The sequence below is a fragment of the Rhipicephalus microplus genome, chromosome 8 (genome assembly GCF_043290135.1).
Source record: "Rhipicephalus microplus isolate Deutch F79 chromosome 8, USDA_Rmic, whole genome shotgun sequence".
Taxonomy (NCBI): domain Eukaryota; kingdom Metazoa; phylum Arthropoda; class Arachnida; order Ixodida; family Ixodidae; genus Rhipicephalus; species Rhipicephalus microplus.
Genome location: NC_134707.1, coordinates 11217775 through 11243699, shown reverse-complemented (window position 1 = coordinate 11243699; position 25925 = coordinate 11217775). Strand labels below are relative to the sequence as shown.

At 48.7% G+C, this 25925-nt stretch overlaps 1 protein-coding gene across 7 annotated transcripts in view; it reads right to left on the bottom strand.

Moving 5' to 3' along the window:
* The window catches only part of LOC119164132 (adenosine receptor A2b-like), a 220400-nt gene that overhangs the window by 155202 nt on the left and 39273 nt on the right, over positions 1 to 25925 (bottom strand). For 6 of the 7 annotated variants that reach the window (XM_075871038.1, XM_075871039.1, XM_075871040.1 and 3 more), the window contains exon 3: positions 21279 to 22871. The exons of the other annotated variant lie outside the window; for it this stretch is intronic. In XM_075871038.1, coding sequence (XP_075727153.1) covers positions 21792 to 22871 — 1080 coding nt within the window. In that variant the 3' untranslated portion in view covers positions 21279 to 21791. Of the gene's footprint in view, positions 1 to 21278; positions 22872 to 25925 lie in introns of those variants that run through there. 7 annotated transcript variants of the gene reach the window in all.

Below are 25925 nucleotides of genomic sequence, written 5' to 3'. Positions count from 1 at the left end.
TCACTAGCACAGCCTGGGCCATGTACTGTCCTGTGTGTAACGTGCGCTTAGACAGGCAGGTCAGGGCGGGGTTGGTTGCAGTCCAGACTACGGAGAGATTTCGCGCTATTGCCGATGTGTTGGCAAGACCTATTGGTGATTTCCAGGCCAGCCGGTTTTTTGCATTTCCGGCGATGCTTGACACCAAAGCAATGGCACAGATTGTCGAAGCAGTCCGCACATCGACCGGGACAAAGAGGGACAAAGCAGCATTTCTCAGGTGTATGCTGCTGGGTGAAATTGTCGCTTCTGGCGACACAATAAAATCAATGATACATGTAGCATCTGTGGTGGCAGTCGACGCATACGTCAATGGCGTCGAGCGCCATGTGGGCCCCTACGGCGACTGTGTCCCAGACGGATTCGTCGCCGCGGTCGACTTGTCGTATTTCGCTGCTCTTAAGACCAGAAAAGCGACCTATAGAGAGAAAGAAGAATTCAATGCCGACAACTGGGACAGCTTAACAGCTGTTGTCCCAGTCAAGATGGAGTACAGTGGCTCAAGGGCTGTACTTCCCTACATCTTCAGCTTCTTGTCATCAAGATACTGGACCCAGAGGGTGGCATATCTCGTCAACACACATGAGGTTGGAACAGACGGGGCGGATATGCGACAGATCGACTGCTTGCACCACGCTGGTCAGGCTCTGGTCGGGGGTCCGGAAAACTTGATGATAGTAGTTCTGGACGTTGAGGTGCACCCGAATGAGCACGTCAGATTCGGTTTGGGTGGCGGAAGAGGGGTGAACGTCCTCGGACGATCTGCCAGAGCGGGGCCAGGAGTGTACCCTACGGTACGCGACGCCATCGTTGATCAGTGGTTGGGCGGGCAGATGACGAGTGGCGTTCCCCCTGGACGCCAAAGAGATGCCTATGAGGCATTGGCAATGATGAATTCTCTCATAGGTACGCATGGGGTGCACGATACTGTCCTGAACCTTGCGACTGAACTGTCGCGAGGTTTCCATCTCGGGGCATGTGTGAGCAGCGAGGGCGAAAAAAGTCAAGGACTGCTGTGCTACGGAGCGGACATGTCCAGTGGCAGGCGTTTTGGGGCAGGGGGACCTCAGGTAAAATGGTACAGTTGGGATAATCCCGATGCAGTCAGCAGGGAGCTTGAATGGGCACGGAGATACGCCCTCGCCCCATCCGGGATGTTAGCGGAAGCGACGGGAGTGGCTGACGGGTATGAAGGTGGTGTTTGGCCGCACGCACGAACATTCGCGTGCGACGCGTTCTCAGTTGTAGTCAGCTCAGCTGACTATGAGCTCCGCATTGCGAGGGCTCTTCAACTGATTGAACCCGGAACACCCTCGGTGGTGCCAAGACATGAGCGCTCCTTCTCATACTGGTTCAGCGGCAATGCACTGCTGCTGGCTGGTGTGACGTGGGGAGCTTACCTGTCCAGCGGCGCCAATTGGGCCCTGATAAATGGAATGCTCACTCCCTCGTCCGACCTAACAACCTCCATTAAAGCGCTCGTCCCATTGGTGACCAATGATCGTGTCACTAACTGTGTAGACGCAAAGCGCAGGCTGTACCGCCAGGTGTCCAACTGGCTCAGATACGCCGATGCCACCAGGATCACATCGACCAACGTAGCGCCCCGGGACTTCAAGGACGCTCTTGGATTTCCACTGCCGATGTTTATCATCCGGGCAGTGATGGAAAAAACTTGGAGTCCAGCTCAAACAGCCACCGATCAAGAGCAACAAGGGGATGGGTACCGGACAGGTCGACGGACTTCTTCAGTATCATCTTGAATTGTTGTTGAACGTCCCTGGGATTACTGTAAATGTTTAATATAAACACGATGTTTCTCCGCTGGTTGCATAGTCGTGTGTTCAGCAGCACTTCAACCATAACATATTCTACTTTGCAACTCGCCAGCTTCAGATCGTGAGACAAGTACGTATGCTTTTTGTCCACTAACGTGCATACTCCTCGATCACCGGGCCGCCCGGAAACGGCCTGATAGCCGGAAAGAGATGCGGCCGAAACCAAGGTTTTCTGTAATGCCATTACCTGTGGTTTGTGAACTAGTGATCTAAAATATTGCTGTAATGAAGCCCTTTTGTTACAGTACCCCTTGCAGTTCCATTGCCAAATTTTGAACCTTTCTCCGAGAATATCCGTAATTAGGTTAATTTTTTGCATTGCCCTGTGTAAGCGAAGGCGCACATAAAAAGTTCCCGCCAGGCTGAGTGACCGATGAGCTCGTAGCCCTTATTCTATTACGTGACGCGTCTGGAACAACCAGATTCGTTCGACTAGCGAATGCATTAATAAAGATCACCAGAGGCTCTAGAGCGCCCATTTGATCGGACAGCGCACCTAGATCTTTTCTTGGACCACCTAGATTACTTGCACCTGTGCCAAATCTTGCAGTAACTGCTGCGCACTTACAGTGAGCGTGGCCATCGTACTCATAATTTCATTTTTGAGCATCTGGTTTTTCCTTATTGGAAAGTGCCCTGAGCTTAAGAGCCGCGGCTGTGTCGCTAGTCGGAATTGGTGCTTCTGTAGGGGGGGGGGTGGTGACGCTGTCTCTGAACTCCTATGACTGATCAATTTTGTAGTCTCTGTCATTTTGCTAGCCATCTTTTTTGTTCCACGTTTTTCTTCTGAAGGCGCGCCACCTCGGTTCGCATAGCTTGCTCTGGGAGCGGGTCGCGTGAGCCCCGAGTGGCTTCCGTTTCGCTGCCCCCACGAACCTTGCCAGCCCAGGTAAGGGTCGGCTTCCTCTTCTGCTGGTCGTTACTGAAACCATACCCAATCCTGGAGGCAGAACGGCTAATGGAACGGCTCCCGGTATGGCTCCTGGATGCAGATCAGCCGCTATACTTAGATCTCCTGTTGTACATGGAATGGTGTCAGGAAGACCCGGAGGTAACTGACGAAGAGGGGCTCCTGGGGGTGGAGCATGCGCAGGCTCGGGAGTCACATGCTTGGTCCGGGAAGTGGTGGTCGTACTTGGCGAAGCAGGAGACTTGCTTCTATTTTCACAGGACCACTCTGCGCGCCTGCTTCTGACGATGTACAGCATCTGGTACCTCTCCTTGCACTCCTTGGCGCCGGTAGGGTGCCGGCCACAACACAGTTCGCACTTGCGGTCGCGCTTGTGGTTCGTATCCGGATTGGCGACGCCGCATACCCTGCCCGCGGTGTCATTTTGACTAGGGCGCACGTCTTCTCGATGCCCAAGACGGCCACAGGCGTAACACATCTCTATTTGCTTTCGATACAAGGTACACCGGACGAGCGTACCGCCGTAATAGACGTAGTTTGGCGCCTCGTAGCCGTCAAAGACCACAACCACGGTGTCCGTGTTCTTCAGTCGTTTGGACCCGAGGACCAGCGGGTTCTTTAAGTTGACTATATTGCGTTCGAGCTCTTCCGGGCCCTCACTCGGTGCCATTCCACGGATGACGCTCTTCCACGTAACATTGGGAGACACTTCGTACACATTGACTTGCTGACCACCAACAACAATGCAACCGACCTTGGCATAATGAATCGCGTTATCCCGGGAAAGGTACTGACAACCATGATATTTTGTTGAAAATTCGGGCTCATCGTGTCCGAGTCCCGCGACACCGAGTCAATGCCGACCGCTTTCCATGTAACCTCGGCTACAACGGCCGGGCCTACCTTGCTGATGTTAAGACCTCCTCCTCTCGGCCCGGCAATGATCTCCGCTCCATTTTTCGTCAGTGGAGCCATCCTTCCGCCACAAATAATCTGGGTTTTAGCTCTCCCGCAGTCTCTACGACCCTGGGTGACCACGTCGTCATTCGGGTGAGCGCCGGTGAAAATAGCTCCAACTTGCTTGACGGACGCCGATTTGTCTCAGCAGCGCCTGTAAGCCACTCTTTAGCATCCAGAACCCTTGGAGAACTATTCGGAAGCACCGCGAAGAGTCAGCCCAAACGCAGTCAGCGTTTGCTTCGTAGCGGCGGGAGCTTAACGAAAAAGTGCGATAATATCGCAAAAAGGTCACCCACCTCCAGAAACTGGGTGTAGGCATAATTGCAACAACCTTACTAGTTCGTTGGTACTAAAAACATTGAACTGGGCGCAAGTTATATGACCGAAAATATTTACGGAAGCGGAAGGCAGTCCTAACACAACCGCCACCAAGCCACGCTCCAGTCACCCCCCTGCACGTGGCCTCACACTGTTACAGTCCAATTCAACTGAATTCACAAACGTTCGCCAACACGTCTTGAATCCCGATCTCAAGCTTCATCTTCCCTCAGAAATATCTTGAGCTGAGGAGACCCTGTTGTGCCGATTGTGGCTTGGAGTGGTTTTCACGAACGCATGCTTTCTTATTGTAAAAGCCAGCACCCCTAAGTGCAATTACTGCAACTGCGAAGAAACAATTGCCCATTTTCTGTGCAAGTTTACCCATTTCGACGCATCAATACAACACCTTACCGAAGCTCTAGATAGACTAGGTGATCAGTCTTTGTAAAAACAAAGAATTCTGTGTCATTGGCCGAGTCCATCCACAGCCCAGAAAGTTTTGAAAGCTTTAACACGTTGTTCGCAGACAACTGGCCTTATATATGGACTTTAGTGTCGTATTCTTTTTAATTTTGCTTTTTCTTATTTCGACATTTTTTTATGATTTCTCTCTCTCTTCTTTGTGACATCTCTTTTATACGATATTTTATTGCGCTTACCCCTTACAGGGGAGCCAGAAGGTCTAAGAACTGGCTAACCTTCCTGTCCATCCGCCCAATTGTTTCGTCCTCTTCCTTGCAAAGGACCAGCAGGGAAAGGGATGTGCTCCCCACCGATGTTGGCCTTTGCGGTCCCTACTGGCCTCGTCAAGGACGTCAAGTGTATAGTCCCATCACGCGTTGTCACTATCAATGGCGCCACTTCACATTCTCTTCGGCATAATTAATGTTTCTGAATGACAGTATAGCTGGGCTGATTAGTCGTAACTTATCAGAAAAAAATAATGTGCAAACTTGGACACAAAAGGACCGAACCACGTGAACATCGACTACCAGCTGAAAGGGTGTGTAGGACCGTGGTAAGAAGTGGATGCGTGACAGTTTTAGTTTACTCCTATTTACCTGGTGCCGTAAGCTTAGGGAGGCATGTTAGCCGGGGCGCTGCATTTGCTTCGGCACGCAGCATTGCTTGGATGGCGCTAGGTGTCCAACCAGTTCGGCTCTGACCGTAGACACCGTCTGCACGCACGGTGCATCCCGAGGTGCTGCAGTGCCTGAGACTACCGAGTGTTTTGAGTTTTTGCTAACCCAGGACAAAAGAACCAAACACTGCGCGGGCGACGAAGGGGTAGAGATAGAAGCGTCATTGTGACAACACTCCCTCCCCCCCCCCTACTGTCTCAAGAGTTTCTTCCGTGAACCCTCACATGGGTTCAGCTGCAGCCCGTACACCTGCAGTGTTCGGGCACTCCTTTTTAAGGCAGCGCGCGTTGCAATACCATGTGATCGCCGTGAACCTTTCGTCCCGCTCCGGCTTAGTTCTGGTAGCTCTCGGAAGCGGGCGGGCTTGTGAAATGTGAAAGAGATGCCGATGTCGCAGTAATTGGGCGCCCGGTCAGCGATTTGGTGTGTATGGTCGCACTGACATGTCTTCAACAGCTTCCGCGCAAATCCTTGCAAATGAGCTCGTAAGTGGAACCACGTGCGGTCAGCGAGCGGTTCCTCTTACAGCGCACAAGGGACAGGCGGACATTGCCCCGTGGGCAAGAAGTTGACGTGTTACAGGGAAGCCGTTCTGTGGTCGAAAACCCCAGGTACACAGCTCCAACACTCAAATAATTGTGCGCCGCTGAGCTTTCCTCGCCTCTATGACTTTTGTAGTTTTGTTTTATTTGCATTTTGCTTGTGCTATTTGGGGAGAGGGCCTGAGCCCTCACGTGCACAAAGGTGACGTCCTTGTGGCGGGTTTTTCATCGACGAAGCGTATTGTTCTATCAGAGGATAAGCAGGTGACAACTCGCCGAGAGTTATGTAAGGGCGGAACACCGAGAAAATAAGAAGAGGCCCCGGAGTTCGGCCTGGCGTTCTGAACCGGGCTTAAGGTGTTAGGCACCATCGGTTCTGCCGAATCCCTTAGGGTCGCCCAACAGAAGACTGTGCATTTTTGAAGTATTTCCTTTTCGAAGCTTCCGTAACTGTGTATATTCTGTACAGTGTGCAAATACGAGTTTTTTGAGCTTTACTATAACTTCTCCAGTGTTTTCATTTCCTCTTCAAGTGACCAGCAGGTCAATCACTGCTATTTGCATAGCGGCGGTACGTTTGTTTCTCCTACTTTGCTCTACCAGCTCGGGTGGTGCGTCCCGGGCCTCGAGTGGGGAGAGTTGGTTTCCCAACAACGAGGGAACTTGAATTTTACTCGGAAGATACGATTTCCTCGACAGAACGGGAGAAACGCTTAGAAGCACTCGCGAAAACAGAAAATGGACAGTCGGAGGAGCTATCATCGATATGTGGTGATGTGGATAGGTAGGATAGCCTATCAGAAATAGTAAGCTCTATGGAACACGGTGAAAAAAATCTGCAGAAAGTGACGTAGCAGGTGATAATTTGTCAGTGCACAGCTTCTTAAGCGGCGTGAAGGCGGATCAATTTTCAGGGCTGTATTTCTTCAAACATCACAAGTATGTTAGATTGTGAGCCACAGGAAAGTGTTCACACGCAAATAGAGGTCTGTAGGCCACTCCAGTCTCTGTGCATCCGGAGACCAAGACTTTGGTTTTAACACCTTAGCTACACGTTGAATAGAGATGGAGAAGCGTCCGAGTGTTTTCCTGTGGACTTTCTGACATGCGCTTCAGAGAACTAGCTTCGAACCGTCTTCCTGTACAGGCTATGGTCGGCACGCGGAAGGTTTTTCTCTGAGGGTTTGGAACGTAATCGCTTAAGCGTCCAGTTATGGTCACTACCGCAGTGTACGCTTCCGTGTGCATTAAGCCAAGCAGGGTCCCCACATAAGTTCATACCTGGTGATGCTCGGGAAATCGAGGGCTTCTCGGCGTCTGTATTTGGTTTCAGTGCAGCGCGCTTTTCGCTTCAGCCATGTAAAGTCCAGCTAACCCTACTGGCCCTACAGCTGAGCAAGGAGGGCACAATGAACCAGACTGTTGACTGCGGCCTTTATGTTGGGCTTCATGCCATGGTCGAGCAAGGAACCACCAGGCAGCGGTGACCGAGCCACGGCAGTTGTGAAGCTTCATGTTGAAAACCTAGCAGGCTTTGGTGTGCCGTGGTTGTGCCGACACCAAAATGTGTTTGTTGTGCGACCTGCATATTGATGTGTGTGTGTGTGTTGTGGTCTACAACCGGTGCGACGCATACGGACAATCGGTACGGACCACAAACAAGGGCCTCTACGGAGAGCAGTGGTACTGCAGCTCTTACATTAGCTCTTCGAGTGGCGGACGAGCTGTTACGACTATAGCAATGCATGGATCCGGCGTGCAAGAGACTTTAATCGGCATACGCTCCAAACGCGGTTCGCATCCTGCTGGGAACGCGCATCGGCTTCGTTCGGGCGCGCGGGGTGCGTTTGACAAAAGGCGCGTCCATAGACCGGGCGATACAAAAGGAGTGTCCCGTGTGCTAGGTCTGGCCTTCGCTGTCTTGTCTCACGTAACGGCGCGTTGCGACGCCTAGTCTATTGAACACCTGTAAATACGTAATTAAATCGTGTGTTTTTGGTCCTCAAGAAGTCCTGCAAGGGTTATTCCTTCCCCGGTGTCTGGGCGGTTTACTGTGCCCCGCTCCTCGGTCACATCACCCCGTGAAATCAACGATCCCGCTCTATCTCGTTCTCACTCTCTTTAAGGTAGTCGACTTATTTCTGTGACGTAGCGCTCATACAAAATGTGCGATTCATCTTCAGAAAAATTAAGTACTTTCACAAGTGTCCCACTCCTTTTTAATCTTGTTAAACATTTCTCATCTTTCAACATTGACTATAGATAGCCACACCTATGTATTCTAAACAGCGTTTCAATAAACGTCAGTCTGAAAGGCGATAGTTTTTTTAAGGGGGGGGGGGATACTTCGATGCAGAAGGCAGAAGTTTTGGTTTTTAGACAAAATTTATTCCATCGTGGGACGCAACAAACAGATGGAAACGTGGGTCAGTCCTGATTTTGTCTGTCACCCGATTCAGTAAAATGGCTGAAGTTTGACCCTTCCCTCAACGACCAGCCATCTTGATTGGGTTTCTGCGTTCAAGCATCATGCTAATCTCAAACAAAAAAAAATTACGCATATCTTGGAGTAACATCAATACGGGATCAATAAGTAATGTTACTTTATTTCTAAAATGCATACGCACGTATTCGAAAGACCGCAGTGCTTATTACGGTAGCTTTTACCGTGAAATTCGTCAAGTGTGGCAAAAAGGTAATACATGATACACTATTACTTTGTATAAAATGCCATGTTGGGCCGACGGATTGGTGTTTCAACAATAGATTATCAGATCATAAGGCTTCATTGAGAGGAACACCTTGTTCAAATCTTTTTTTACATTGCAGGGAGTGTTGCTGCACACCCTTGTTATCAGAAACGAAATTCCTCTCAAGAATGAAAGGGTTATTGCGCATGAAATTGAGGAAGCATATTTTATTGACAGATCGAGCGAGACATGCGTAGCGAGGTCCTCTTTCACGTTGCACGCCACTGAGTTAGATTACTTGAGCGCCTGCCACTAATAGAATTTATTTCTTTGCTAATGTGACTCGTGACTGTTACTTTGTTCACGTATATGTGCGTGCCTTTCAAATAAAATCAGTTGATAGTTTGTGATTGTCCGTCTCTCTTATTGCTTTCCCGCTAAAACGTATCATGAGAATGACCCATCTCGCCCAACAAGTACATACTGAAGTGCTTATTACGCGGTGCTGGCAATGCGACGCCATGATCGAAAGAACAGGCGTTTTCAACGTTTCTGTGTTCTAGAAAAAGGCAGTGGACTCACTCTCCGGTGAACTGTATGTGGCGGGGTGGCTCCGCAAACATTGCCTATTTGTGCTTATCTCTTGGCCCGGGTGGCAGCACTGGCAATGTTATCAATATATTGGTGCGAGGTCTGTGGAAATCGATTCACGGACCATGTCTGACCTTTGCAAACGCTATTGTATGCCTGTCCAGCAAGACCCGTGAGTAGGTGGAGCGAGTCCAAAGCGAGGTGGGGGGCTTGGCATTGGGCTGCCATGAAAAGGTTGCAGTGGAGGCTATTCAGGAGGTCGTAGGTTGGTCTACGTATGAGGCGAGGGAAGCCACGAGCAAGATCGTTTATGCAAGACGCCTACACTTCATGGACGATCACAGGTGGACCCGTCGTATTTTCTGCTACCTGCACTTCGTGGGGCTCAGAACACAGTGGTCGAACAGAGTCTACTCTCTTCGACACAAGTACGACATGTTCGACCTCTCAACGCTCGACAACACGTAGCGCAAGTTTCCCGGAGCAGTCCAGAAACGGATACGCGAAGTGGAAAACGCGCAATGGGAAATGTCGATGCGGCAAAAGAGTACACTTCAGCTTTATCGTACATACAAAGAGGTCATCGCCCCGGTATCTGTGTATGACAACAGTGATGGAGGTGGGCTACTGTTCGAAGCGCGCGCGGGAGCGCTTCGCACGCTCACATACCTCAGTAACTTCGACCCAAACATGCACTCGACCCGATGCAGAGCGTGCGGAGCGTAACAGGAGACAGTAGATCACTTGGTGCTACAATGCCAAAAACTCTCACCCTGTCCACACTACACTACCTGAGTCAGGTGCTGGCCCTGACGGACAGGAAAATCAAAAGCAGTTTCCAGCACAAAGACTAGGCTCCAAAAGTGGTGGAAGGGGTGCGAAAAGTGAACTCTACTTTGTGCTTTCCTTCTTTTTTGAACACAACATATGCGTTCACACGCTACAAAGAGCAAAGCCACAAATCATCGTCATCATCATCATAGAACGTGGGAGGAGTGTTGCAGCCGAAAGCGCCGGCCAGTCTGGGTTTGGAAACATGATTTGTTCGATTAATTCCAGAGTCACTTCTTTGCTTGTCATTTTGTTCTTACGTGTGGGTGGTCATACGTGGGGTAGAACGGCGGGTGAAATAATGTGCGCTTAAGAGAGCGCAGAAATTCACTCAAGTATCCTGGCATCGCACTGCAGCCCGTGTGGCTCTTCACCTGTCTTTGCCGATACAGAAACTTTGTCGAAACACACACGCCAGGTAACCAGAGAAGCGATAGACGTTTTCCATGTTAAACGAGTGGCGGATCAGGCGTCAGTGTGGCATCGATATATCTCACGGAAAAAGAGTTCGCGTATCTGCTCTACACATGTGCCGTCAAGTGACACGCTATGTAACGTTTTACAGCGAAAGCTGTTATGAGATCAGAACACGGGTCACACGCGGTGCCGTAGTTGTCTGCCGCCGCCGCCGGTAATCAGTGTGTGCACGGGTCAAAGCTCACGACAAGTGCTCAGACACTGAGGGTGCCTTCTTTGTCAATGCAGCTGGACCAGTGAACGGTTAATGCGCGGCAACCATCATTCAAGAAGGAAAACAGATCGACTGAATGTCAGCTCAGGACACAGGCACAACCAAAATTTCTGTAAAGGCTACATTGGTCCCATTGAACACCGAATCCTTAGCCAGCTCTCTGACCCACGTCCAGAAGGAAACTGGAAGCAGCTGATATGGATACCCGACCACTGTAGAGTTGGAGGCAATGAGCTCGCCCATGTCTCAGCCCGAGAATTACTCTTTCTGACCTCTGACCCCGGTATATCGCATCAGCCCTCAGCTATGCGTATGGACCCGGTTCTCACGTATGCATAAATTCTGCAACACAAAAGATTCGAACGGCAGGAACTTCCACCCCCAGGGCCAAAGCTAAGTAAGGAATCACAGGTAGCATGGCTTCGCCTACATACTCTGTCCTACCCGAATCCGTACAATTCTGCCAAAGATAGATACCAGTACACACACGCGCACACCACAGAGCAGGTTCTGCGCAAATAAAACAGCTGCCATGGACCACACAACCCTCTTTGCAATTCAGGACACAACACAACATGAAAGTGTGGGAGGTAGCTCTGTCCAGCTCGGCTCCAAAGAGCCAAGAGACCCTCGCGAAACTTGCAAGGACAGCGGCCCGTGCCATTCGGATAACGGACTAAGGATTCTGCTCGCCTATCTACTCGTGAAGAAAATAAAAAAAACGTTTTATTGTCTCTGTCTCTTACCTCCTTTCATGGGTATTTTTGTGTCTGTTTCTCGGTTTTTCAATTTGCTCTTCCACAGTAGTGAAAATAGGTCAACGAACAGCTAAAACTGCAAACAAGAATAATATAACCAATGCCTCCTTTAATAGATGGCCGCCACGTCACTCGAGTTTTTGTTGTGGTGGCGGTTTCTTGAGCTCGTCCAGTTCGCCAGAAATGTGTGAGCCAGCACTTAGACACTTGGCTACGCGTATAGACCCGTTCCTAACATACACAGATATTCTAGAACATCAAAGACTTGAAAGACGGAAACTTCCACCCCCGGGGCCAAAGCTCAGTAAAGAATCTCAGGTAGTGTGACGTCGCCTACATACCTTGTCTTACCCCAATCTATGCATACTGTCCAAGAGGGATCCCGACACATACGCACCACAGTGCAGGTTCTGCGTCACTAAAACAGCCACCCTGTACCACATGGTATGGGAATGCCCACACTATCCACCTCTACAATCCAGAGCACAGCACAACACTGCAGGGTGGGAGGCAACTCTGTCCAGCTCGGATCCGAAGACGCAAGAGGCCTTCGTGAGACGAGCGAGGACAGCGGCCCGTGGCAATGGGATCCCGGACTAAAGAGCCCACTCACCGACACTCCTTCCTCGGTCGCAAATAAATGTTTTATCATCTCTCTCTCGGCAGCAGTGGAAATTCCAGCATGATTCTGCTCGGTGATGCTGCTAGCACCTCTGAGACGGTAACAAGTGGGGTGTCAATCTCAGAGGCAGCATCACGTGACCTCCATTGCAGCGTACGCGACGCTCGTTGCCTTTCAGCGAAGAAAAAAGAAAGAAAGATGGCGTGGAACCGGGTTTGCGGACCCACGCAGTCGGCATTTATTAAAGGAAGCATTGACATAACAGAATGCCGCTGCTCACAAACTACGCGCCAGCAACAAGCGTCGCATTCCTGCGAGTGTATTGATCTCCTAGGCATCACCGTCACACGAAATACCGAGCGGATGGCTCCTTTAACGATTCCGCGGAAGCGTGGCTAAATCTTTGTCTGTAAACTGTGTTTCAAGTACAGCATCATTTTTTCTCCGTTCCTTCCTCGGACTCGTCTCTTTTCGCTGTGCAAACACGTTCATTCCTCAAGAAACTTACGTCATGTCATTTTCTGTGTTATCCAAACAACTGCTTTTCTTGGGTACAGCAAAATCTCACTGACGCCGCCTTTGGCCCCCGTAAATACAACGATATGCGTAATGTGCCAAAAGAAAAAACAGGATGTTCTAGCGCTTCTATATTCGCTTGATATAATCAATAACAATGTGGCATCAATGTCACATACATAAACAAACTTCACCTAAGATGACCTTGCAAGCAAAAACTACTATTCTTTTACCTCTCAGGCGACTTCATGATGCTGCCTCGCCTCTCATTGAAATATTTCTGCACCTAACACAGCTTTCCACTGCCTCCATAATCGGAGGCACCTCACTTGCTTTTCAATAACCTCTGTGATCAGACGCCCTTTGAACAAGCTACGGTATTGCGTAATTACGTCATGTGACGTCACAATCACAGCCTGCTGACGTCACATATATACGCCATATCATGATGACGTTAAATATGTGGCGTCAGGACAACGTCATACTTTTTGGTGATCTGTGACGTATTGCCTTCGTGATCAGACCACCTTTAACCAGGCTACCATGTCACGTGATTACACCATCAATTGACGTCACTGTCACGGCAAAATGACGTCACACACTGGCTATTTGTGACGTCTTCCTGACGTCACCTGCTTCCGCCGTCTTCTGATGATTTTTTGTATCAGAACAATCGTAAGATGGAGTGCGCTTCGGTGTAAAGAGCCTTGAATTCGAGCGCTGCTCTGCGCCGTCTATAGGCGAAGAAACGAACTGCAGTATAGCCAATGTACGCGGAGTTTTTTCGCAGCATCCAAGCCGTCGACACTCGCAGCGGCCGAGACATTGCGAGACAGCCGCCGGTATAAGGTACGCAACGGCCCTAGCGGGCACAACGTAAGCGCCGACATCTAGCGGGCCCATCTCTTGCGCACGCAAACGCACGCATCTCTTTTAGGTTCAGCGCATGTGCAGCCTCGCTCGGCCACTGCGTGCGCAAGGCCATCGCCCGCGCTAAACTAAAACTAATAACTATAACAGACTCTATATATTGAGAGCTTCTTTATTCAACTTTTTTTTCGCTTTTGTTAACCTTCTTCAATGTAACTATATTCAGTGAACACTCCCCGAAAGGCTTCTGTTCAAGCTCGAAGTGGTGACTTGACTCCATATTACCGAGCTGGAGAATACATTCCGAAAAATGCGGTATACACGGGTCAGCCTAAGTGCATTTGCCACGTAACAAAAAAAAACAGTCGTAAGGTGGTGTTGCAACGTGGGACAGTGCTTTTTGGAAACCCGCGAACCGCACTGGCGACAAGAGTTAGACGAGTTCGTATTGTATTATCTGCTTTCAGGGTCAAAATTTTGTGCACTCTCGACCCTAGTCGACGACGCCGTGCGTCTACTTTCCTTCTTTCTTTGATTCTTCCTTTATCCTCTCCCACACTGTTTATCTTCTTCCTTTCATTCCTTTCCAAATTGCTGATTTGTCTTTCTTCCTTTCTTCCAACTTCCCTTCCTTTGACGTTTTTTTTTATTCTTTCATCAATTTGTCTCCTTTTTTCCCTTTCATTTGCATCCTCGATTTTCCTCATCTTCATTCATCTCACTTTTCCTTACTTTCGACTTTTGTCTCTTGTTTTTCTCTTTCATCTCTCCCACTCAACTTGTGTGCCTTTTTTTCTAACTTCCTTTATTTCTATATGTTTTCTTTTCATTTTTTCCCTTCTTTCTCCGCCTCAATTATCACACACTTTTCCTAAAAAATTTCTAGTTTGTTTTCTTTTTTTATTCAGTAACCCATTTCTATCAAGCTCGTGAATAGCGGGCCCGGAATTTCCGATTGATGTACTCCGTGCTTGATTCCTCTCGTTCCTAATGAAATAAGTGAAATATTTTATGCGGAACACAAAGGCTGAATCTCCGGCAAATTTGTGACCACGTTTCTGTATTTGTTTATTCTTTTCGACAACGCTTTCGTACGGGTACACAAAGCAACGCTAAATAGCGCCTACTCGGCTCCACTCAAGAAGCCTTTTCTGCGCCGCGCAATCGTATTGAGAGTTAAAGCCTTACACACACGTTCCCCAAATCCGAAATGTGTTATTTCTACCGACAGAACCAAAAGGAAAACGGGAATACGGGATATAATCCCCATTTCGTAAGTCCAGCTCAAAGCCACGTCCCCTCTTTTTTTGAAAACGGCGAATATTTCACGTTGTCCATAGCTTTTCGTTGCTACGCCTCCCTCGCCCCGCTGCATCTGTTACTGTTCTTTTATTCTTTCTTTTTACCAATTGCAATTTTTTTGTTTCTCTTTAAAACTGGGGAAAGGCACTGCCGTTAGCAAGTTTCTGGATTCCTTATTTACATAAAGAAGGAACTAGAGTGCGGTGCCGCTGATCCGAAACGCTGTGGCTTGTAACTCTTACGTCACCAGTCCGTGCGCGTTGAAATGCATCTGTAACGAAAGCAACTACACAAATCACCTTCTCTCTAGACTGATGATCATGACCGTAAAAGGTGAAAAGAAGTGGAAGGTTTCAATGGGAGCTCTCTTAGACGAGCTGGTGGCGCATTAACGTGGTTAAAGAAAGACTCATGGCAGCCAGAGGCACGTGACTACCTTAAAAGGCCATTTACGTAATAGTGCAGGAGCGGTGTGCTTCATCTGGGTGGATGAGGGCCGCAATGCATGCCTTAATTGGAATTGTGATAACGAATTGCTGGACTTATAAATAAATGGCTCGAAACGTATGCGCACTTCTTTATTCATTTTGCGCACAGAACAATACTTATACGTTGATCCTCGAACGCGACCCCTCGAACATGGTAACGTTATGACCAAAGTGATCGGCTGTGGCCATACACAGCCACACTGAGGCCATACACAGCCACACTGATTGATTGATATGTGGGGTTTAACGTCCCAAAACCACTATATGATTATGAGAGACGCCGTAGTGGAGGGCTCCGGAAATTTAGACCACCTGGGGTTCTTTAACGTGCACCCAAATCTGAGCACACGGGCCTACAACATTTCCGCCTCCATCGGAAATGCAGCCGCCGCAGCCGGGATACGAACCCGCGCCCTGCGGCACAGCCACACTGAGGCCCATACACAGCCGCACTGAGGCCCATACACAGCCACACTGAGGCCATACACAGCCACACTGAGACATACACAGCCACACTGAGGCCATACACAGCCACACTGAGCCATACACAGCCGCACTGAGCCATACACAGCCGCACTGAGGCACAGTGGTTATGTGGAAGGTTCCGTTGATTCTATGCGCAATATACGTTGATATTGGCCACTACTCCACAGAACTGTCAAAAAGAAGATAGGTCCACGTAGGTGAACATTGCGTCTCAAGGGGATAATCACTACTAGTACCACACTTTCAACTGATTTTGACTCTACGAACTGTTGTATCAATAGTATACGACGTCCGATCCCATACATGTGAGTGAATTGCAACTGAACTGTTTTCTCTGACGAAGGGTGGGAACGTTCGCGAGGACATTTCATCCCTTCATTGCGTGTTACTGGCATATTTACTCCACAGAAAACACCCAGATCTAGTAGATATTTTCTTCATATCGTATATACATTATCATGTTATACTAGCCTAGATGTACTGCACAGTCTCTTAATCGAAAGACACGTACGTCAAGTTTAAATAATTGATTTTTTTTTGTTTTCTCAACACATATAGCAAATGGCACATACCCACTCTGCAGCTGGGAGATTGTCCAAGACCTTGTATCGATGTGTTAACGCTTGGATGACTACTTGAATAATGCTTATTGATAAGAAAAAGAAAAGGCCTAGGTGGTTCCTTGCGGGAACAACGCAATGAACAGTTTGTGGAAAAATTGCCAAGCTACATATTGTGATACTTTTGATATGCATTGTATATCACTGAGCCTCACCGCAGTGGTCTAGTGGCTAAGGTACTCGGCTGCTGACCTGCTGGTCATGTGATTGAATCCCGGCTGCGGTGGATGCATTTTCGATGGAGGCAAAAACGCTGTAGGCCCATGTAGTCAGATTTGGGTGCACGTTAAAGAACCCCAGGTTGTCGAAAATTCCGGAGCCCTCCACTACAACGCCTCTCAATCAAATGGTGGTTTTGGGACATTAAACTCCACAAATCAATCAGTTGCCGTATATGATTGTTTTTTTAATTTACAAAGTCATGTACGCACTCCTGTTATGTCTCGTCTATCAAGACAGCAGATTTTGTAAATAAATAAAATGAATAATACATCAACGAAATACAGCAATTATTTTAAAATTGCACAAGCAGACCTGACAGATGTATTAAGCTCATCGGAACAATTTCAAATTATTATGTTAAATTTGAACGCGTCTTTCTCATTTGCTTTGTTAACATTTGTTGGAGTAGAGATTAAAATGGCATTCGTTTAGTAGCTTACACAGTATTACAAACCAGAACAAAGGCATCCCTGAGGCAATCTCCAAAAACGGGAGGCACTGAAGTTTAGTAAATTTCTGCAGTTAAGCTTACACCTGTCTTAAAAATCGTAATACCAATAACTAGTTTTTAAATCATGAATATCTGCGACGCGACAAGGAAATGTTCTTCTATACTTTCTATATCTTCGCGGTATCGACAGAGAGGCGATATCATCAAACCAGTCCTGCGTGAATATGGGTTTATTGGGGGAACATGGCCTTAAAAACAGTTATCTGAATTGACTCATTCAAGGTTTAAAGTGGAACTTTAAGCGCTAATTTGCCGTTCAATTTTCTATTGCTTCCATCATATCTATGCAAAAATGGCTCAATTTCTATATCTGATGGAAGCGATGTATTTCGCTACAGGAATAGGGCTTTACCGTGGCACTCACGCTAATGAATCAGCCGTTTCGATTTGTTTGTGTGATCAATAATATGGCACATGCCCTCTTTATGAAATTGGCTAAGACAGCATATAGTATCCCTTCGATTATAAGTTCAAGAAATTCGATGGCAACATGACTTCGTCTTTATCTTTTCCTTGTTTTCTTCTCTGTTCCACGGCGGCACAAACACATCAGACAGAAACGACATCACGTACAACAAACTGGTCTCATGCTAGTTGTAAATATATCAAAGCACTCACCATTCATATTCCACCATGCAAGAATGTCAACCACCGCGTCAGACTGTGCTTCAACGCTCCGTGACACGGATTCACTCAAACAGGCACCGTCATCAGCCGTGAAGGAATAAAGATTTCAGATCCCGAATGTTCCTTCGTCCAACTCCAGTCTCGTGCATTCGAGGAACGCGGGTGAAAGAAAAGCGAGCGCTCCCCGATCAGAACTGTTGACGAGGAGTAGTGGAGCTCCCGCGTTTCCAAGGACGTGTTCTCCCCCAGTTCCCTAATTTTTCACATCGCGAACACACAAATGTTCCACTTATCTGGTGCGAGGCATGAGGTGAACCAGACTCCCGCTTTCCCGAACCAAAACAACTTGTCACTACAAGAGGGTCTCACTCCAGCAGTCTTTGCGAGAGCGCTCAAGGTCAAGGTCTTCGCGCCAACTGAGGTTCATCTCAGGGAGACGCAGACGGGACGTCGGGAGTTACGGGAGCAGGAGAGGAGGTAAGAGCGGGAAAGGAGAAAACGGTATGGAAGAGTGGAGAGGAGAGAGGGCCGCCGCATTTCCACTGTACGCGTGTTGCTTGGACAATCGACTCGTTAAGCTAGACTGATCTCAATAATAACACTCCTTGAGTATGGATCGGTAGGCAATGGCCATCATGAGCTTCAACAATAGATATTGAGCCTATAGAGTTCTTCAAGAATGACGTGTGAGAAAAGGGGAGAAGATGGGACATACGGAGTTTTGGGGAGCGAAGTTCAGAAAGTGGAGAGTAGAAGGCGACAGTGGGGAGCAAAGAAGGAGAGGAAGGGAGCGCTGCCACCGCTGCGCAGGACTACGCTCTGCGATTCTATCGACTCGGGAGGATCCGGGAGGGTGGGCAGCTCCCTCTTTGGTGCGGTAGGGAAGAAAGCGGTCCCTCTCCCTTTTACACACTTGGTTCCTCCCTCTTGTGCCGTGGGTCCCGCGACAGAACGGCGCTCCCGTCAGTTCGATGCAACCGCGTTGCGCATGTTCAGTGGCACTCGTCCCGTCCAGCTGCGCTTTATCGTTCGGCGTTACTGAACTGCCGATTGTTAGGTTAATTTTTGTTGACGAAAGAAAAAGAATTGCCATCCGCACAGTTGTAGTACGAAGCCACAGTGCCAATACATAAAGGTGCCACTGCTAACTCTAGCCAGATTTCTAAATAACTCTTAAAGCTCCTCGTGCACTGGCCTATATGATGATTCGATGGCTTTTAGTGCTCTCAATCGGTGTATTGATTTTACTTGGTTCCCCTGCGAAAGCTTTCTGCTCCAAGGGTTGTCTATACAATGCGTCCGAAATAGGAGGCATTGCCTCTGGTATTGCATGGCCTAAGTGATCAGCTAACGTGGTTGCTTGGGTGAGTTGGTACGACATAATTCACATAAAAGTGCCGCTGTCTGTCTCCTTCTTTCTCTTGTCCCTCGTTATTGGCACTGTTTTTTATGTGAACTAAGTGACGAGGCCCCCATTAACCACCTAGGGGCATCGTGTGACGACGCGTTATGTAGGTCCACAGTGAAGCCATGGGATGTCAACAGTTCTCGTTACCTGTGACATGGTGATGACGTCATATGGTAATGTAATTTGATTGCTTTCTGCATCACGTCTGTTGACGCCAATGGTCAGTGTCTGCGTTTGAATAGAAATTTAAGTCTTTTGCCTCAAAATATGCCGAAGCACTGAATTATGACGCGACTAAATTAATGTTTTTTTTTATTTGTGCATTAACTTGTTTTGCGCTTCGAAACATCTAGATAGGCAAAGAAACTTTAATTGAAAAGACATCGATTGGTTTGCAAACCGTCCATCTGGACAACTTTTTACTTCCAATAAGTATTTCTTCATTTTTGCTTACTGCAGATGCCCGTGAAATACAGAAAAAAAATCACTGCCCAGGCACTCGATCAGTACAAACGGTTACCCAGTGAAAGCTGAAAAGTACGGTCCCTGCGTTTAGCAGTAGCTTCAACCTAACGCGGCACTAAAGCCGTTCACAATTATTGGTTACACGTTCGTGTTTCTTAAAGAAGTCAGACCCACGTTTGGCTTGGGTTTACCACATTGTTCACATCCCGCACATTGTGCCTCCCATGATCACGGTCATGTGAGGCGTGTAACGAGCGGTTAAATGCGTTTCGCAATGCGGTAATCACGGTGGTTGTTCTCTAACAACAGGCGGTCTCGTTCGTCGCAGCCGAAGACATTGTGCAGCTGCAGAACCGGCTGCCGAAAGCGGGCGAGCAAATTCGCTGCCGCAATCATCACATTGACGCCGCAATGTCACGTTGTTGCAAGCGTTTCGCATCGCGAGCCAACTCGGTGGCGTGGTTTGCAGCATCCATCCGTCATCGGCGCTTGGATTCCCGTACATGAATTAGCGCGGCTTGGAAGGCTGCCAGATCGTCGGTACGCAGTTCTGGCCGTCACTCGTCCTCCCAGGCCTGTTTTTGTGCCCGCACTGCACCATCGGGCCGACGATTGCGAGCTTTCTCACGTTTACATAATCGGCGCTCTTCTATAATTGTCCGTGGCATATCCATGTGGAAGGTTTGCTTACGGCAGACGTGACTGCATAGACTGGACACGTCTCGTCGACTCCGGCCTCCGTCTGGACTCTCTCGACACGATAAGACGGTGCTTTGCCGACTATGAGTTGATGTCGCCTTCACCAAAGATTTCGCCTTCTGAATCTGCATGGAATACAGTGCTGCTTGTGGTCATTGCGGCAGCGATGAAACTATAGCAAACAGGATGCTCCATTTTCTGGTTAACCTCCCGGCCTTTCCCTCATTTTATTCTCTCTCTCTCTCTCTCTCTCTCTCTTTGGGGAAAACTCGCTCGTTCTCGGCGCCACGGCTGCGACGGGATGGATGTCTTACGTCACTCAAAACGCAGCCAATGACACGCGTGCTTCGGTACGACGCGGCGAACGACGTAGCTGATAACACAGCCAATGTCGCCCACTCACGACACCACTGGCGAAGGAATTTTCGTGTCTCCTAGCCATGTACAGAGCTGTCGCTGTAAAAGCCGACATCGGCAGAGTTGAGCCGACGAATGCGAAGAATAAACATCAGGGTCAATTCTGCGTAGAACACGGATAGAGAAGTAGGCTAGTTGGTAGTTCCTGTTTATTTCCGCGCTCCCAGTACGCTGCACTAATTCTGCGTGAAAAGTAAATGTTCAACCTCTGAGCCACGCCAGGTCACGAAACAGGAGGCAGAAAAAGACGGAAGGACAGCTTTGTAAAAAGACCCACTGCTGGCGTAATGTGGGCGAAATGTCACGTGTGGATGCAGTTCTGGCTATCTAGTTTTATAATATTACATATGTACTCCACAGCCGTAATGTCGGGTATATGTATATTCTAATTAAACGCCTCGCGAGCGCCAGGGCTTCATATCAGCTTACCGCGTCTGGTGTTGCTAATACCCATGTTGCTGTTAGTATTGTTACCGCAACCATGAACAATTGATTATATAAAACATATGTGGCTTAATAACATATCTGTGCGTGCGTTTGTGCATATTTTAGTGCCATTTCGTAACGCATCTTTCAATAAAGAGCTTGGAACGCAGCCCTTATACCTGAGCATGCATCGTGTAACATCAATGCCCCCCCCCCCCTTTTTTTTTAAGTTGCATTCGACATTAAAAGCATTGAGAAGTCCCCTCGCAAAAATAAAGGCGCCATATTCAGGCCCCACACCAGAAGACGTTTTATTTCATGACGACCTTGTAGTTTGACTGCACGCGGTGCCCAACGTTCAGTTGACGTGTAGGTGTCGCTGGCTCACGGACCATGATATCGGTCGGTGACTCCACGACACTTCGTGGACCGTTAGATGTCACCATCGCGTGTAGCAGCAACTCTAGGTTCAACACCGCACGCATTAGGGGTGTCTGCGCTCAAGGGCAACTGCAACATGAAAGTCTGAGTGTTCTCAAGTTCAAAACGTGCCAACGGGTTCACAAAACTTGACATATTCAAGCGGAAAGGTGATGGGAAACGCGGTACGTTGCAAGCGGATGTTATATTCTCTAGTTCTCTGTCCAGCATGCTAGAAATAAATGTAGTAGCTGAGTTCCCTGTACAGTCTTGACACTGAAGGAAGTTGGGCGTTAATTGCACAATGCACGTCGGAGAAGAAAGATGCTCAGTGCATGTCGGCGCACCGAGCTTGTCTTGGACCACCTGGCTGACCTGCTTAACGGAAGCGACCTGCCAGTAAACGCCAAGCCCTTGGCACCAGAATAGAGATGACGAACATAAAGGCACTTTTGAGAAATCCTCCCACGCCTACCATCCTAGCCGCAATGGTCATACTGGGCACATGGTGGGCTGACGAAGTCTCAGCGGTGTCGGGTGCTGGACAGGCAAAGTTGATTTTCCTGGCACACCGTTTTTCACGCGTGGGCCCCACGATGGCAATCTTTGCAGACTGGGCCTTCTTGTTTCGTCGTTTCATTGACGCGGTTGAGCGTTGGGGCCAGTCGGGGCAGCTCTTAGGCTCGAAACACCTTCGGTGTCGATCCACAGAGGTCATTCCCGACGGCACGTTGGCAAGCGCCGAGGGTCTGCTCTTTACCAGCACCGTCTTCGGGTCCACCACCCACGCATCATTGACGCTGGCGGCATGGTGCGCCTGGGAGGGTACCGTGGCCTGTCTTACACCGCTGTTCTTGAAGTTCCCTGGAACATGTGCGCCCAGCGCCGCGCCCACCTCGCAAGCATCCACCGGTTCAGCTGCCTGCAACTGCTCGAATTCGAGACGCGGCGTCTTCGGGTTCGGCGTTTCGTCTTTAACGCCGACCTCGGCCTCGCTACGCCTCTTTCCTCCCGTTTTCGTTGTGCTGCCGGAGACGACCTCCTGAAACGTCTTCTTGGTCGTCTTCTTCCCGGATAGACTTCTGGCGAAGGCTACCGACCCTTCAGACTTGACGGCAACTCCGTCGCGGAGACATGGCGTACTTGTCGCGGTTACCTGACGACGACGCCTCGCCACGGCCACCTCTCTGTCCCCTTTAGGGCCCTGCCTCGGGGTTTTCCAGGTGTCAAAGCCATCTTGGGGTTCTAGGCAGCCAAGATGTCGCCCTGCCGCCGCATCGGCTGTCGACGCCACGACGGCTCTGTGGGTTTTCCTGGCGCTCTCATAAAACCGTTTATGCTCTTCCAGGAAGCTCTGGAAGTCACTCAAAGGTGGCAGAGTGCCGAGGTTGGGGCCGCCCGGTGGCCGGAACGGAGGCCTGCCCTTGGCCGCAGGAGTCGTCACCGAGTCCATCTGGTCCTGAAAGTGACACGGACGTCCCGTTAAGCGATCCAGCGTGCGAGCGAGCAGTCACGTTCCAGGCACCACCCGTCAGAGTGCACGCGCTGATGACGATGACGTTGCTGCGACACGAAATTTCGGCCGATCCCACTTAGTGGGTATGAGTCATATTTGAGGCAGCATCATCATCGTCATGACTTATAATGTAGGTGACGATCCTCACATCCCCCCAGGGGGACTGGCCAAAAATCACGAGCTTAGAAAAAAATTCTAGAAAAGACAATAATATCTCGTTTTGCCACAACAAAAAAGTTTAAAAAATTATTCTTGGGGTAAATAAGGATGGGTCGAAAGAATCCATTCTAAAAGAGAAATAACTTAATACTATAGAAGAAAATTTGTTCTAGCCTACACTGGTTTTAACTAAGGACTTTTCGAAATTAGGTTATTGTGTTCATCTATCTGCTCAATGAAACGCTGGACGGCCCTGCGTACTTTTCCGTTGGTGTACCCAATGGTTGTTGCACCAGAAAATAACCGCCTTTACCTTTATTATAGAAAATTCAACCAGTCTCCCTCGTGGGTATGAGCCAGTTTTCAATAAGCCACAGACCAAATATTCAAAGATGCGCCACCTATATGCTTGCTACAGTGCATATCCTCTGATGTGGACGGTCCGGGAATCAGCTGCCAGGGGGTATGGGATGAGGACTTAAGTCATAGACTTATTCCTTGTTTGTAAACAGACGTATAGGTGCCATCGATATAAGTAGGTTCGTTGTAGCGACGTCACGGCACGCAGGCATCGTCCAGCTGTTCCAGCCAAAAGCACGATACCACCCTCTGACCACGTAACAACTGGCGCAGAAGAGGCAAAAGCTGCCTCCGAGCACGGCGCGTTGGGACGCCTTCTGCATGCTACAAGCGGCGGCCGCAACATAGGCAATCGCAGTGTGTGCAAAAGGTGCTCTGAAATGAACACGTGAGCCTTGTTGATGTGTAGCTCTATAGCTTTGAGAATCTCATCAAAACACGAGGTATCTTATAGGGGTCGGGATCGTGATGTGACTCACTTGCGAAATGTCATCGCCATTGCGGCAGTCCACGTCACACATGTACATTTTAATTTGTTAACAAATGCAAGAACGACGGACCCAGTTAAGCAAGAGAAGTTCTAGGATACGATATCCAAATGCGTGGTGTAAAAATACATAGCCACAAATCTTTTCGGTAAATCCTAACAAATGCGCCGAAGAAGTTATCCATGCAAACGACCAAGGGTAATCTCTGCGACGCATCCTCAATACGCATGCGATAAGGCTTCTATACTACATGCTAGGGAAATGCGGTTACGTACTTGTCCGGTCCGCGGCTCAATTCGTATACGCTGGAGTCGAGGCCGTGAAATGCGTGCAGAACGTAAACAGACTCGGCAAGTTCCCCAGCTACTGCTTTTCTGTGAATTCTCACAGACGTGAAAAGCTCGGGAATCGCACCGCCGCCAGAAAATTCCCGCCTGATACACGATGTGTAATCGCAATTGCATATAAACAGGAAAGCATAGTCTAAGTCACCCTTTCGTTCGCTGCTGATTTATTTAGCCACGTCCACGCAAAACGAAACACATGCTTCATGACCGAGTGACGGCTTTAGTTTGCGTGAGCTTAACGAAATCATTTTGACACAACTAAGACTTTGGCAGTTATGTCAACGATGGCAACCACGAACAATTGTTTGGATTTCTTCGCATATGGCATTGATGTCCACAATGTTTACGTGTATGAGATGAATATACTCGCTACGCCGTCACACAGGGATTATTTCAAAAAGTATGGTACAACAGTGACAAAGTTGCGGTGGTCTAGTGGCTAAGATACTCGACTGCTGACCCGGAGGTCGCGGGATCGAATACCGGCTGCGGCGGCTGCATTTTCGATGGAGGCAAAAGGGCTGTAGCCCCGTGTGCTCAGATTTGGGTGCACGTTAAAGAACCCCAGGTGGTCAAAATTTCTGGAGCCCTCCACTATGGCGTCTCTCATATACTTATGGTGGTTTTGGGACGTTAAATCCCACACATAAATCATCATCAAGTTCTTAGCACCTACCTGATGCAAATTACAAAAAGGAGTGGTGTACACAACTGTGTCCATAGCGTTTCAAAAGCTTAGAGTCACTGGAACGGGGAAAGAACCGAGTTCGTTTTCTCCTCACCACTGAGCAGTCTGTGCAGGCTTCACCACACAACTGGTCCATCTGGCTCGCCTCGCTAGTGCCTTTGCCGTTTGATTTATTGGATATATGTCAAAACTTCTATGTATGTACGATGAATATGAATTACAAGTGGTAACATGAAAATCACGGCATGCATTTCAAGTCCAGCTCGATTAGCGCTCTCATGGTGGACTCGGGGTCGGCTTGATATTCACCAAAATTCACATTTTGTGCGATGACTGCATGACGAACATGAATGACTGGTTGCGACGTGAAAATCAAGACGTGCATTTCATGTACAGCATGATTTGCATGTCGAGCTCCTGGTGTGCTCGGGGCCAGTTGCATATCTTGATATTCGCCAAAGTTGGTAACGCGGGAGCCGATCTATTTCTCGATTTTTTGGTCACTGAGAATACTTTTCAATCCCAACCAACAACGCACACGCCAAACGCTAAGACAGGGTTTCTGCGAAACGAGCTTTTCAACGTTATTTAATCGAAATTTCCGGCTCTGAGTCAGTATCAAACCCAACGCCGTCTGCGTGGCATAGAAGGTGCTCTACCAGACCTAGGAGATTTGGTGGGACCACTTTGAAAGAGAACACTTTGAATTTCATGTCGTGAGAGGAGTCTCCCCCTCACCACATGAAGCGCCAGGCGTCTAAAGATGTGGATTGAGCATTGAGTGGGCAGGCGTCTTGAAGGCCCACCCTCTGAAACCCAGGCAGACATATTTATTTATCACCAGCAGCAAAACCATCAATAATGTGAACGGCTGCGTGGTTTCGCGTGTTGCCCTATGGACGCATAGAGGGCCCTTTGCTGATTCGCAGAAGAAATAATTATGGTGTAGTGGACA